The 13,619-nt window shown below is 39.6% G+C and overlaps 1 protein-coding gene across 1 annotated transcript; it reads right to left on the reverse strand.

The window, feature by feature from the left end:
* Positions 1-1,860: 1,860 nt before the first annotated feature.
* On the reverse strand, positions 1,861-11,409 carry LOC106575296 (dipeptidyl peptidase 4). Its single transcript, XM_014151735.2, has 25 exons — positions 11,133-11,409; positions 10,905-10,992; positions 10,252-10,344; positions 9,474-9,565; positions 9,125-9,199; positions 8,839-8,891; positions 8,157-8,229; positions 7,642-7,762; positions 7,243-7,397; positions 6,707-6,804; positions 6,420-6,561; positions 6,165-6,203; positions 5,920-6,018; positions 5,693-5,817; positions 5,422-5,546; positions 5,139-5,189; positions 4,951-5,049; positions 4,770-4,839; positions 4,349-4,543; positions 3,749-3,803; positions 3,488-3,587; positions 3,308-3,366; positions 3,112-3,184; positions 2,790-2,863; positions 1,861-2,647 (listed from the first exon to the last, which is right to left on the reverse strand). The coding sequence occupies exons 1-25, from the start codon at positions 11,133-11,135 to the stop codon at positions 2,555-2,557; spliced, it is 2,250 nt and encodes a 749-aa protein (XP_014007210.2). The 5' UTR covers positions 11,136-11,409; the 3' UTR covers positions 1,861-2,554.
* Between the last annotated feature and the right edge of the window lie 2,210 nt (positions 11,410-13,619).

Below are 13,619 nucleotides of genomic sequence, written 5' to 3' on the forward strand. Positions count from 1 at the left end.
GAGTAGGTCAGGGCGTGACTGGGGGGTTGTGTCTAGTTTATTTATTTCTATGTTTGGTTCTAGTTAATTTTTTCTAGGTTGGGTTTTTTGTCTAGTTTACATTTTCTATGTTGTGTTCTAGGTTCTTTTTTCTAGGTTGTTTTTTTTGTCTAGTTTACATTTTCTATGTTGTGTTCTAGGTTCTTTTTTCTAGGTTGGGGTTTTCGTATGATTCCCAATTAGAGGCAGCTGGTCATCGTTGTCTCTAATTGGGATCATATTTAAGTTGTTGTTTTTCCCACTAGTGTTTGTGGGAGATTATTTTGAGTTTATGCATGTAGCACCTCTTTGTCACGGTTTGTTGTGTTTGTTTATAGTTTATTGTCTGTCTTGCATAGTTTCACATAGAAATAAAGACGTGGAAAGATACGCACGCTGCGCCTTAGTCTCTTTCATACGACATCCGTGACAATATTTAAAATTCTTCAAAGTAGCCACCCTTTGCCTTGATGACAGCTTTGCCCACTCTTGGCATTCTCTCAACCAGCTTGATGAGGTAGTCACCTGGAATACATTTCAATTAACAGGTTGCCTTGTTAAAAGTTAATTTGTGGAATTTCTTTCTTTCTTAATGTGTTTGAGCCAATCAGTTGTGTTGTGACAAGGTAGGGGTGGTAGACAGAAGATAACCCTATTTGGTAAAAGACCAAGTCCATATTATGGCAAGGACAGCGCAAATAAGCAAATTTAAACAACAGTCTATCACTTTAAGACATGAAGGTCAGTCAATCTGGAAAATGTCAAAAACTTTGAACGTTTCTTCAAGTGCAGTCACAAAAACCATCAAGCGCTATGATGAAACTGGCTCTCATGAGGACCGCCACAGGAAAGGAAGACACAGAGTTACCTCTGCTGCAGAGGATAAGTTCATTAGAGTTACCAGCCACAGAAATAAATGCTTCACAGAATTCAAATAACAGACACATTTCAACATCAACTGTTCAGAGGAGACTGCGTGAATCAGGCCTTCATGGTCGAATTGCTGCAAAGAAACCACTACTAAAGGATACCAATAATAAGAAGAGACTTGCTTGGGCCAAGAAACATGAGCAATGGACATTAGACCGGTGGAAATCTGTCCTTTGGTCTGATGAGTCCAAATTTTAGATTGTTTGTTCCAACCACCGTGTCTTTGTGAGACGCAGAGTAGGTGAACGGATGATCTCTGCATGTGTGGTTCCCAACGTGAAGCATGGAGGAGGTGTGATGGTGTGGGGGTGCTTTGCTGGTGACACTGTCTGTGATTTATTTAGAATTCAAGGCACACTTAACCAGCATGGCTACCATAACATTCTGCAGCGATATGCCATCCCATCTGGTTTGCACTTAGTGGGCTATCATTTGTTTTTCAACAGGACAATGACCCAAAACACATCTCCAGGCTGTGTAAGGGCTATTTGATCAAGAAGGAGAGTGATGGAGTGCTGCATCAGATGACCTGGCCTCCACAATCACCCAACCTCAACCCAACTGAGATGGTTTAGGATGAGTTGTACCACAGAGTGAAGGAAAAGCAGCCAACAAGTGCTCAGCATATAACTCCTTTAAGACTGTTGGAAAAGCATTCCTCATGAAGCTGGTTGAGAGAATGCCAAGAGTGTGCAAAGCTGTCATCAAGGCAAAGGGTGGCTACTTTGAATAATCTAAAATCTAAAAGATATTTTGATTTGTTTAACACTGTTTTGGTTACTACCTGATTCCAAAGGTGTTAATTCATAGTTTTGATGTCTTCACTATTATTCTACAATGTAGAAAATAGTAAAAATAAATAAAAACTGTACTGTATGTACTGTCAATCCCCTACAGTAAGAATCCACAATCTAGATTTAAACAATTTTATTGAAACAGTATACACAGACAATGTAGGTACAAAGGTCTTCCAATATTCCCTTTATAAAAACATACAGTATGTTTGTACAATGTAAAATACAAAGCAATATAATGTATGGACATTCATGTTGATACCTCATAAATAAAACAGTGCAATCAAGGCCCTTTAATGGATACAAGTCAGACATGCTTAGTCACTGGCTGATCAGTTCTCACAAAGCTCTTTGGTATTTCAATATAATCACATCCTTCATTTCAAATGTAACCTCATAACTCGCGGTGAGGCTCAGAACAAACAATGATAGATCAATCCTGCTGATGTCATTGTTTTATAACTGTATAGAGAGAGGAGAGTCTTTTGGAGTATATGTTTGGGTACTGGCTCAAACAGCTCAATTGATCAAAAAATAGGACAACTTTCAATTAGATTTACATAATTTAGTAGATGTTCTTATGCAGAGCTACTTACACGAGCAATTAGGGTTAAGTGCCTTGCTCAAGGGCACATCGGCATATTTTTCACCGTCGACTCAGGGATTCAAACCAGCAACCTTTTGGTAACTGGCCAAACAGTCTCAACCGCTAGGCTACCTGCTGTCCAAATGAATTACAAATGAATTTGGGGCAGTTTGGTTATCGTTCGGCAAGCATCAGGGCAGGTTGGGCATCATTCGTTCGAATGGCATCAGGCGAAGCACCTCTGGAGGAAGTGACTCATGTGGGTATAGACATGCTGATTGGCTGAACCATCAAGACCATGGTCCTTGTCCGTGTACCACTGTAGTAAAGTGATAGAAAGAAGGAATAAGCGCAGATCATGTGTTTATTGGAGAAGTGTTTTCATGGAGCAGGTTCATGGAGGTATAAAGCTGTACAACCACTGATGGTGTAGATAACTCATCTAAAATCTAAATATTTACCATAGCCTCAAAGTCCACTTGTTCCTCAACCAGAGCTTCAGAGATCTGAGCAGCTTGCTGAAAATGGACATTGTCTGAAACAAATAGAGAGATATAAATAACAATTTAACAGTATCCGATGTGCAGTGTTTTCCTATTCTCATATGATATGGTAAAGCCCCAGGAAAAGTATGCACACTGATTAGTTAACACTTTTAGCTTCCTAAACGAATGGGTTTACAAAGTCAAATGAATAGTCTAGACTCTAAACATTGCATGGTTGTTAATTACACACGTGGTGTGTTTTTAAAGAACATTCCAGAAATACTAGAGGAGGCTTCACCATCTGCTGTCCCATGGACCAGAAGGTATTGCACTGATTTGAAGTTCTTAGCTCTGGCTGTCACTGTGGAGTTCTGTAAAACACATTTACATTTAGTTGTTTCCGTGGAGAGTAACACCAGTTTGGATAACACAGGCCATAGTATAAAAGCATGTGTATAAATAGCCATTTAAAATGTTGGCTTTGGTAAACTTACTTTGTAGAATTCAAGATTTTCTGAAGGTTGATTCATGTAACGTTCTGTGTAGATTGTATCTGAAATATTGAACGTAGGGACATTTTATGGATCATTTGCAATGATTTACAATTAGATATTTAGCTAACATGTATATTATTGTAAATATATTAATAACATATCAATAACAGAATTGCATACCATAATACTCCCACTTGGAAACTGGGGCAACTGCCATTCCACATTTGAAAACTCCACTCCCAGCTCCTAGAACCATTGACGTGACATAACCTCCATAGGACTATAAAACACAATGACAGCTGATCATTTTGGCCATGAATTCAGATACGATTAGATTTCTCAAGGCACACACACAAGATTATTGCACACATGCTGCATTTCATTACGGTGCACTTGATGGTTCCAACTGATCGTATTTTCAAACCTTATGCTTTAACTTACCCAACCCCAAATTGCTATTCTGCCTTTGTCGACAAAGCCCATATTGGTGAATTCTCTGAAAGAGAAAAGTGACTTGCTGTGATTGGGAACCACCAGTACAAACACGAATTCATTTAAACGTGATGGTCAATTAAAAGGGGTTCTAATGGATCATGCCCATTGATGGTCCATGGTCTAACTCTAATCTCTACTGTCCTCAGTCAGTGAGTCATCACCGTCCCTCTGACGTGAAATAAGGGAGAGGTAAGTAATGTTGCATTCCAGCTGATCACATGTGATGTCTGATCAGTCACATCATTAGCCTGGTGGTCAGATCTGTATGTGCTTTAACCAACACCTCTGTCACATCCGTTGTCCTGCCAGACAGGAAACATTTAGCATGAAAGTGGAGATGAAGAGGAGCTGGATAAAGCACATAAAGATCTGCCCACCAGGCTATTTTGCTCATAAAGCTCAAACCATAAAAGCCTTGGAATCTCTAAATATCCATGTAGAAATATATTGTGTTGAATCATGCTATCAAAATGTCACTTTTGCAGTGTGACACAGTATAATACAAAGCAAGCTGTTTGAGTCTGTTCAACCACAGTTCAACCTTACCTTGCGGCCGTTATCTGATCTTCCACTTCATAGGTTCCCAGACGTCGGTAGATGGAGTGCATTAGCTTGTCGCCTTGGTAACCACTTCCCCTTCCATCGAAGCTGGCAACGATGACCTTCTCCGTGCTCGCCAGGTATGCGGCCCAGCCTAACCTGTAGCGGTAGTCTGCTTTCTGACTGCAAGGCCCTGCATACCTGGAACACAAAAGAGGAAGACAAACGTTATTGTTAGCGCCCAGAGTTTTCCCTGACCACTTGAGCTCACCAGAAAACACTGCAGACTTCTGAATTGAACTAGGTCAAGAAGTATTTCCTGCTCAAGTCATGTTGTCAGGATTAACTCCAAGCCCACGTTATTACTACAGGAATTCATCATCAGATAAAGTAGTATTCACAGAGGTTAATTCATTAACATTCGTACACATCAATAAGTAAGGGGTATTTCTTGGATTCATCAAATCCAGGAGGCAAGGTCATCTGGTACCAAAGATCTGTCGGGAAAAACGGAAACATCCATCAATGGATATCAAGCGAGGGATGTCCCATGGTTTTAATATCAGTTGAAAGATTAAATTGAAGTCTTTAATAGTTGAACGCCTTACTGAATTCCCCTTGCTTGATAAAGCTGCGTTGCATGGTGGGCATGTGGATCTCAGACAGAAGGCCTTCCAAAGCCGTGTTGTCCTCAAGAACCTGCATCTCTAAACAGGACGATGAGAAGATGCACTGTGACGTTGCTTGGCTTATGTCATTTATTTCCATCACACACTAGTAAATGTAACTGGCCTACCTGAACTAGCATCCCTGTTGTCCCTGAGAGTATACAGAGGTAGTCCAGGACCTGTGGAGACAAACACATATTTAATATAGTGTATGTCCAAACAAATGATCTAGAAGCACTACTACTACAGAAAATATCATTTTAAAGTAAATATACCGGCTGGGATTTTGTTTAGGGATGTCACAGCTACAGTATTGTGATGACTTGACTGCACAAACACTGTTGGGATAGTGGGTTGTGTAGTGTGTGTGTGTGTGTGTGTGTGTGCTTGTATGTTGTGTGGCTGACGGACCCGAGCAGTCCATGCGGAAAAAAGAGGCATCATGGCTGAAGTAAGCTGAGTTGTATTGACACCTGTCCTCATTCAGGGTACAGGTCAGGCACTGGGTGGCGGGGGGAGTGGCTCCGAGAGTGATCCTGACACACACACAAACACAAACTACTGACATGATTCTATTGGCTACAAATATAGAGTGATAGTAAGTCATAGGTTATGCATGTTGGAAATGACTGCATGAGCATGACAGTACCAAGGCATGAAAATAAAAGAGTGATATTCTTACTTGTAAACGTTTCTCCCTCCTGGCTTGTCACCATATTGGTTGCTTGAATAGTATATGTTGTTGCTCGTCACTTTTAAAATGTCAATGACCTCCCAAGTCCCTGAGGTGACAGCTGTTGCTGTGCCCTGCAAGGATCACATACAAATATTACGAATCAAGTGTGTATCATAACCATGTCTGGGTTACTGAGAAGGTGTATGAAGAGAAGTGTACTACTTAGTACTTACACCTGCTACTTGATGAATATGTTTATAGCCGTTATTGTCACTCATCACAATGTAAAAACTGTTTTTGTCCGCCGATAATGTAGGATTAGAAGGTGAGAACTAGAAAAAACAAAGTGTATTAATGAAAAAACATAATGTATTTATTTACGGGAATAATCAATGCGTGTTACTTTGTAAATTATGTTTTTATGGCCCAGGGATAGTGTAAACATGTTTCTATTGTTGTGTTCGTATAAAGTACATACCCGTCCAATCCAACCTGTCTTGCTTGTCACGTCAAGTTTCTGAAAACACAACAAAAAAGTATATAATTTGATGGTTTATTGTAATTAATAGGAAATGTATTGTTTGTCATTTGTACAGTCTGATCCGCTCTGTGTGACATATTAGGACCCCAACAAGTTCTCTGAGGTAAGGGTGATGAGAGGACAGGGGGAGAGAGGAGGGGAGGGGAGACGAGGGCGGCGGGAAAGCGTGGGGTGGGGGGGTTTATGACGTACCTCTAACGCATTCTCGATCCAGGTGTTTCCGACTATGCTGAAGTCGTAGATCTGAAAGCGGAGCTCGTTCTGTTTCCTCTTCTGCCACTGGACAGCGATGCGTTCATCCGTTACCCAGGTGACTGTGGCCAAATAGTGATCACTGTAAAAAACAAACGGAAACAACACCACTTGTCTCACAGCTTACACCTAAAATAGATTTTAAAATTCCAATGCAATGCGTTTCTCTCCTACTCTCAAAAATGACAGCATTGTATATTGTATTGTGTACTACAGAGTTTCATTACCCTGCACCAATTGAAGCTGGCACAACAACTTCTGTGATGCTTGATATATTTGCAGTATCATACACAAACAGTTTCACCACTGGATTGGGAGTGCCAGGCTAGAAGATGGAGAAATAAAATGCATTTATGCAAAACAATTACGATGAAATAAAAACAAATTATGAGTCTTATAGGTTTCTTTCTTACAAGCAAGCACATCTTTAAAATGTTTTTTTTTTCATGTCTTGTTTTATAATGACTATAGACACAGTATCAATTCATTAATATGTGACAATACAGAGTATATGACTCTAATCAAATACACAGTCGTCAAGAGAGGTTTCCGAATTGGGAAATCACGGACCAATATAATTTTATGGGACAGCTTAGACCTGAACGTACCCTGAGTTGTGATAAAACAACATGTTTTTAACCCAGAGGCCTTATGGTCCAGAGTCCAGTTCCCTTATCAACTGCCTCAGAACCTCATGCCAGTAATGACCTACTCCAGCACACTTTTTAGATACACATCAAATATACATAAAGTGTTATCTTACCTTAGGATAGGGGAAAATGACAGTGTCAGGATACTGTTCCTTCCCATACCAGGAATACTCTATGTTTTGGACCAGAGTGTCGTTAAACTCAGCATAGGCCAGATACTTCCCTCCAGGTGACCACCAAATTGCCTCGTAAGAAGAGAACATTTCCTCTAACGAAACAATCAAAAAACACTGTTAGGCCTACATCAGGATGGCACATCTATTTTGTGTGTTGTGTTTGCCTGTGTGGCTTAAACTGTTCACAGACTTCTGTGTTGTCAAAAGAGAAACGTGTTCACTAGGGACTGTATAATCACATTTTACACAATTCACATCACAGTGCTGACTAATATCTACTAGTTATAGTAAGAGGAATGTAAGATTCACAGTTGCCTTATTGTATGTAATGCTTACCCTCATACACCCAATCTGGGATGCCATTTAAAATGTTGTTGTGTTTTCCGTTGGAGGTCACCTGTATGGCCTTAGCAGTAGGGCTGGTCTTCACATAGACATCATTTTCCCACACAAAGGCCTGCATGTGAGAGGAACAAAGATATGGAGATAAGTCTTAATGACTCGAGTTCCTCTTTAAACATGGTATAACACTGTAATATGCACACTAGTGTGGAATGTCTTTTGGTTGTCCTAGTAACCTGCAATATTATGTTTAGAGTAACAGTAACCTATTACATGTTGTCAATAAGTTATTTATTTGGAGCGTGATGAAAATGCGATCTTTGAGCATTCCAGCTTTGAACTGAAGACAAACAAAAGTGCATGTTGAATTGTTGGGTCAGTCCTATTGATGATGAGTGTTTGGAGGACGTGTTGAATTGACAGCATATGGTGGCTGACCCATAAGAGTGTAATGGGTCAGCCACCAGAAAAGCATAGTATATAAACAAGTCCAATGGCTTTTAACCTACCATTTTGTTCCCTGTTGGCGCCCATGCAAACAAATGGACTTGGTGAGGAATGTCTGGTGTACTGAGAAATGACCTAAAATGAGAATAAATAAAAACTAACAGTATTAATATCTTTGAGTTTGACAAAACACCATTTACAGTTCATTCGGAAAGTATTCAGACCCCTTGACTTTTTCTACATTTTGTTAACGTTACAGCCTTATTCTAAAATGGATTAAATAGGATGCGCCTGAGCTCAATTTCGAGTCTCAGCAAAGGCTCTGAATACTTACGTAAATAAGGTATTTATGTTTTTTATTCGTAATAAAGATTTCTAAACCGGTTTTCGTATCGTCATTATGGGATATTGTGTTTAGATTGATGAGGAACATTTTTTATTTAATCCATTTTAAAATAAGGCTGTAACGTAACAAAATGTGGAAAAAGGGAAAGGGTCTGAATACTTTCCGAATGCACTGTAAATGCGTCCCTATAAATAACTTGCAGGAAACAATACATTTTATGGCCCTCATCAGTTCCTCTGTTTGTTGAGTATTGGTGACCATTTCCTGCACTAGCCCCATGAATAAAATGAAACTCCCTATGTTCTCTACACTGCATATGTAATTCTCAAAGTCAAAGGGATATTGAAGATGTGTGTATAGTACACATTTGCAGATAAGAACAGTTGAAAGAGACTTACGAGTCTGCCAAATCATAGAGAGAATATGAAGCTGTGAAGGAGTGTCTCCATATCTGTTGAAATAAATGAAGCAAATTATAATTAGGAATTTGATTAGTAGCACGGATCAATTACTTATATACATTCAATTAGATTTTAAACTTTATTTATCCCTGCAGGGCAATTACTTTGGGCACATACGTCTGATTCTGCAACAACAACCACACCACAATGACATACCACACATAGCTGCTTCACAGCAGGATAGCACAACAGCAACAAATCATTAAATATCACAATACATTACCTTAGTCCAATTGCTCTTGAAAGCAACATATCTTTTATCAGCAGACACTACATAATCAGAGGCAGCCACTTGATCCTGTTTTTCAACAAAAAAAGGAGCTGTGTTATACATGACACAAACACTCCTTCCTTCACCATACTTACTTCCAAATATGCACAGACAGACACAGACAGACAGACAGACAGACAGACAGACAGACAGACAGACAGACAGACAGACAGACAGACAGACAGACAGACAGACAGACAGACAGACAGACAGACAGACAGACAGACAGACAGACAGACAGACAGACAGACAGACAGACACACACACACACACACACACACACACACAAGGGGTATCTTACAAATGTGATGCTGCTCAGGAATTCTGAGTTGTTTCCTGTAATCAGGTTGTGAAGGAAGACTGAACCGTCTTTTTGATGCAGATACTCATGGTCTATGGGGAGGGGAAAGAAGAGAGGAGTTTAATAATAACGAACTAACTGAAATATCAGCACTGTTGCTACTCAGGTCTCTGCCTAGCACTGATGATTTAACATAAAGCCAAAGTGTGCCATTTAAATAGATGCAGTACATAGGCCTAGTATTGCTTTTTATTGTTTCTTATCATTTTGTAATGGGAACATTGCGTTGTTGACTTATATCTAAACATGCATCCTACCAGGGAGCGAGTTGTCACGCCCTAACCATAGAGAGCCCTCTGGGTTCTCTATGGTGTATAGGTCAGAGTGTGACTCGGGGGTGTTCTTGTCGTTATAGTTATATGTTGGTGTTTTAGTATGGTTCCCAATTAGAGGCAGCTGTTTATCGTTGTCTCTAATTGGGGATCATATTTAAGTTGTCATTTGTTCCCACCTGATTTATGGGATATTGTTTTGTGTGAGTGCATTCAGCACCACGTAGTTCACGTTCGTTGTATGTTTATTGTTTTTTGTTTAAGTTTTCACTGCAAATAAAGATGTGGAACTCAACACACGCTGCGCCTTGGTCCGTCCATTATCACGACCGTGACAAGAGTGTTGTGTAATACATCCCAGGCACACAATTACTGACTGGATTAAACGTAACAGCCATCCACTCATTTACATACAGTTGATTGATTAGGCTTCCAGGGTGTTTTACCTGAGATCCAGCGCATGTTGTAGGATCTGGCCCTGATGGAACTATTGAAGACATCACTGAGAGTGAATGTCCTCTGAGCCTTCACTTTTTCCTCTGAAACATGGGGCTCAAAGTTAGCATTCACTTATTTCTTGTACTATACTCTATACTAGGAGGAATGTACCAGTGAAAACGACAGCAAGTCATAGGCTACTATAATGACTCATAAGACCACAATGCATTTACACATGATTAAACAGGGTCTTGATAAAAAATAGATATGGATCATGGGAGGAGGACTATAAGATTGTAACAGATAACAATGTAAGATCAATATACATTTGACTGGGTTTGTAGAGCTGCTATAACTGAGGTAAATGTGCTAGTAGGCTACACAAATGTGGTTACTGCATAGAAGATGTGATATTGCAACAAGGTCCTGCATTTCTAAAGCAATAAAGCACTAGGTCTACATGTTTGTATGGCACGTGGATTATTTAAAAGTGTTTAATTTATGCAGTGTTCTGTTACAATAATACAATATTATTATCCAGTGTATGCAATGTTCTATTGTAGTAATAAAATACTTATTCTGAACAGTTTTTTTTTTTTACAGTTATGGTAGGCTACAATTTAATGGGTCACTGAAAGCAGCTGAAAGTGGAACCACTCACCGTTCAGATATATTGCTGTGGGCACTGCTATCAAGATGATGACGACAGCAAGCCCCAAAAGTCCCAACACCACCTTACCTATGGAATTCTGTCAAAGGTGAAGAGAATGACGGGAAGAAAGTTATGAAATAAATCGTTTTTTTGAGGTATCTAGATTTGCGACACTTATTCATCAACGAAATGTTATGTTGTATTATAATCAAATGATTGTCATTGAGTTAAGTTTACCATCCTGCCGATTTGAAGGTGGTGAATCCGTTTATATTCAAAATGACATTGACAGTAAACACGTTACCCACTAAACTGTTGAAGTGTAAATGCTGCAAAATAAAGTTCTGCGCAAGATAATTTCTGTTAAATATTATCTCAACGTTGGTTATAAAGCTGGGGCAATAAAATTCCGAAGTCCAAGGTAAAGCTCGTGAAGTTTGAACGTGTCTATTATTTTCCCCAGCGCCTGTTTTTGTGGAGAAGTTTTTGCTTACTTACTGACTAATCTATTGTCGGATTGCATCCATACACAACTTTCATACACAATGAAACCATCCACTTTGTGGTCGAACCGTTGTAGAACAAGAATAGCCTTTAACACGCAAATTCAATAGGCATCCAATTTTTTTACGTGGAAATCCAGACACTGAATTTACAGTATTTAATTATTTTATAATTCCATTCAATCTGAATTAGGCATAAATGTTTTATCTCCCTTTTTTGAAGGGAATTGTTTGGGCATTTTGTAAGGCATACGTCCTTGTGAGGGCAGGGTAGTCACATATGACTTGAGTGAATATCGACAATAAACTGACGTCTCATGTCTCATTGCTAATGGTATAAAAACAATGTAGCCTAATTCAGGGCTGCATTGGATGACACTGACGTCACAGTTGGGCGACATCTAACGCTCTAGCATCTCCCTGCACGTTGGGTCAAAGATGATCACTACTCTACACTACTCATGGCTATAAATTATATTTATAGACGTCATTAATGATCTTACTACTTGGGGTTCAGGTCAGGTTCCTCTCTTTAAGCCGCGTGGGATCTCAACAGACTTGTGAAAACAAATACCGGCCTACATTCAGACACAGTATATGTGAGAACCAAATGAGTGGATATTAAGTGTAATTTAGTTACTTTTTATTGGTTGCTTTCTTATTAACATTTGTCTTTAGATTAATTGAATTGTGACAGTAAGCTGTAACTCAACCAAAGGTGGTGGAATGATTCTCAAAGCTTAATTCCAATTTCTGTGGTGATGTAATAATGCCTTTACTTCAAGGTCAACAACAAAGCCCCCTCTATTTTATTCTCAAGGGTTTTATGACGTTGTCATCACATCTGATTTTTACATGACTCACAATTATGATCATGATGTCAGAGGTCCCAGCTTGTGAATTTATGCTTTTGGTTATCGGCGGATTCAACCAGTTTCTCTGCGTAGGACTTACTCCATCTCATGAACTTTGTATACAAGGCTACAAAAATAGATAGGGAATACGTTAACTTATACAACATGTCAACAGACAGACAAACAAGCAATTTTACAAGAAAAAGCAAAAAAAAGCTTTTGTTTTTCACACTGCAAAAGCTCTTTATTGAGAGAGAGAGAGAGAGAGAGGCATACTTATATAGCTGTCTTGATGAGTAAGGATACAGTAACATGGGTTGAAAAGTTCCATAACTAGTGGAAGGGTCACTGATGAGTCCATAAGTGATGCGCATCAGAAGATAAAGACTAAAAGCCAGTTAACAGCTTAACAAATATCAGTTTCTTTTTTTTATTGACCTGAGCACTAGCAGCCTTTGCTGCTCTCGTTCTCTCAGACCGGACTTCCTATGCAAACAAATGGATCACTCTCTTTTTGCCTGATGCAGTATAGTTTGAGGAGCATTACACCGTGGATCTTTCCATTTACAGTATCTACACTCAGATTCACGGTTAAGGCTAATGAAATTGTTTCCAGGTGTCACTTTGAACACGTTTTAGGTTTTATTGGAGTTCCTGGAATGAGAGAGGGGAGGAGGGGTTAATAGTGGAGTACAGTGAGCACTATGGCGCAACATCATACCATAAAGCCATGGTTGATACTGGTGATTTTTCCTCTGGCTGTTCTGTCCTTGGTTTTTACAACACATAGTCCCTGTTTCCTATAGCTTCCTATTGTCCCTTGAATAGAAGGAAAACTGGGTCATTTGAAGGTACACTGTGATCACAGGAGGTTGGTGGCACCTTAATTGGGGAGGGCGGGCTCGTGGTAATAGCCAGAGCAGTATCAATGGAATGGTATCAAATACATCCATATGGTTTCCACACATTTACTCAGTACTTTGTTAAAGCCCCTTTGGCAGCGATTACAGCCTCGAGTCTACTTGGGTATCAAATCAAATGTATTTCTAAAGCCTTTTTTACATCAGCTGATGTCACAAAGTGCTATACAGAAACCCTGCCTAAAACCCTAAACAGAATGCAATGCAGATGTAGAAGCACAGTGGCTAGGAAAAACTCCCTAGAAAGGCCAGAACCTAGGAAGTAACCTAGAGAGGAACCAGGCTCTGAGGGGTGGCCAGTCCTCTTCTGGCTGTGCCGGGTTGAGATTATAACAGTACATGGCCAAGATGTTCAAACGTTCATAGACGGCCAGCAGGGTCAAATAATAATAATCACAGTGGTTGTAGAGGGTGCAACAGGTCAGCACCTCAGGAGTAAATGTCAGT

The sequence above is a fragment of the Salmo salar genome, chromosome ssa17 (assembly GCF_905237065.1).
Source record: "Salmo salar chromosome ssa17, Ssal_v3.1, whole genome shotgun sequence".
In the NCBI taxonomy this organism is placed as follows: Eukaryota; Metazoa; Chordata; class Actinopteri; order Salmoniformes; family Salmonidae; genus Salmo; species Salmo salar.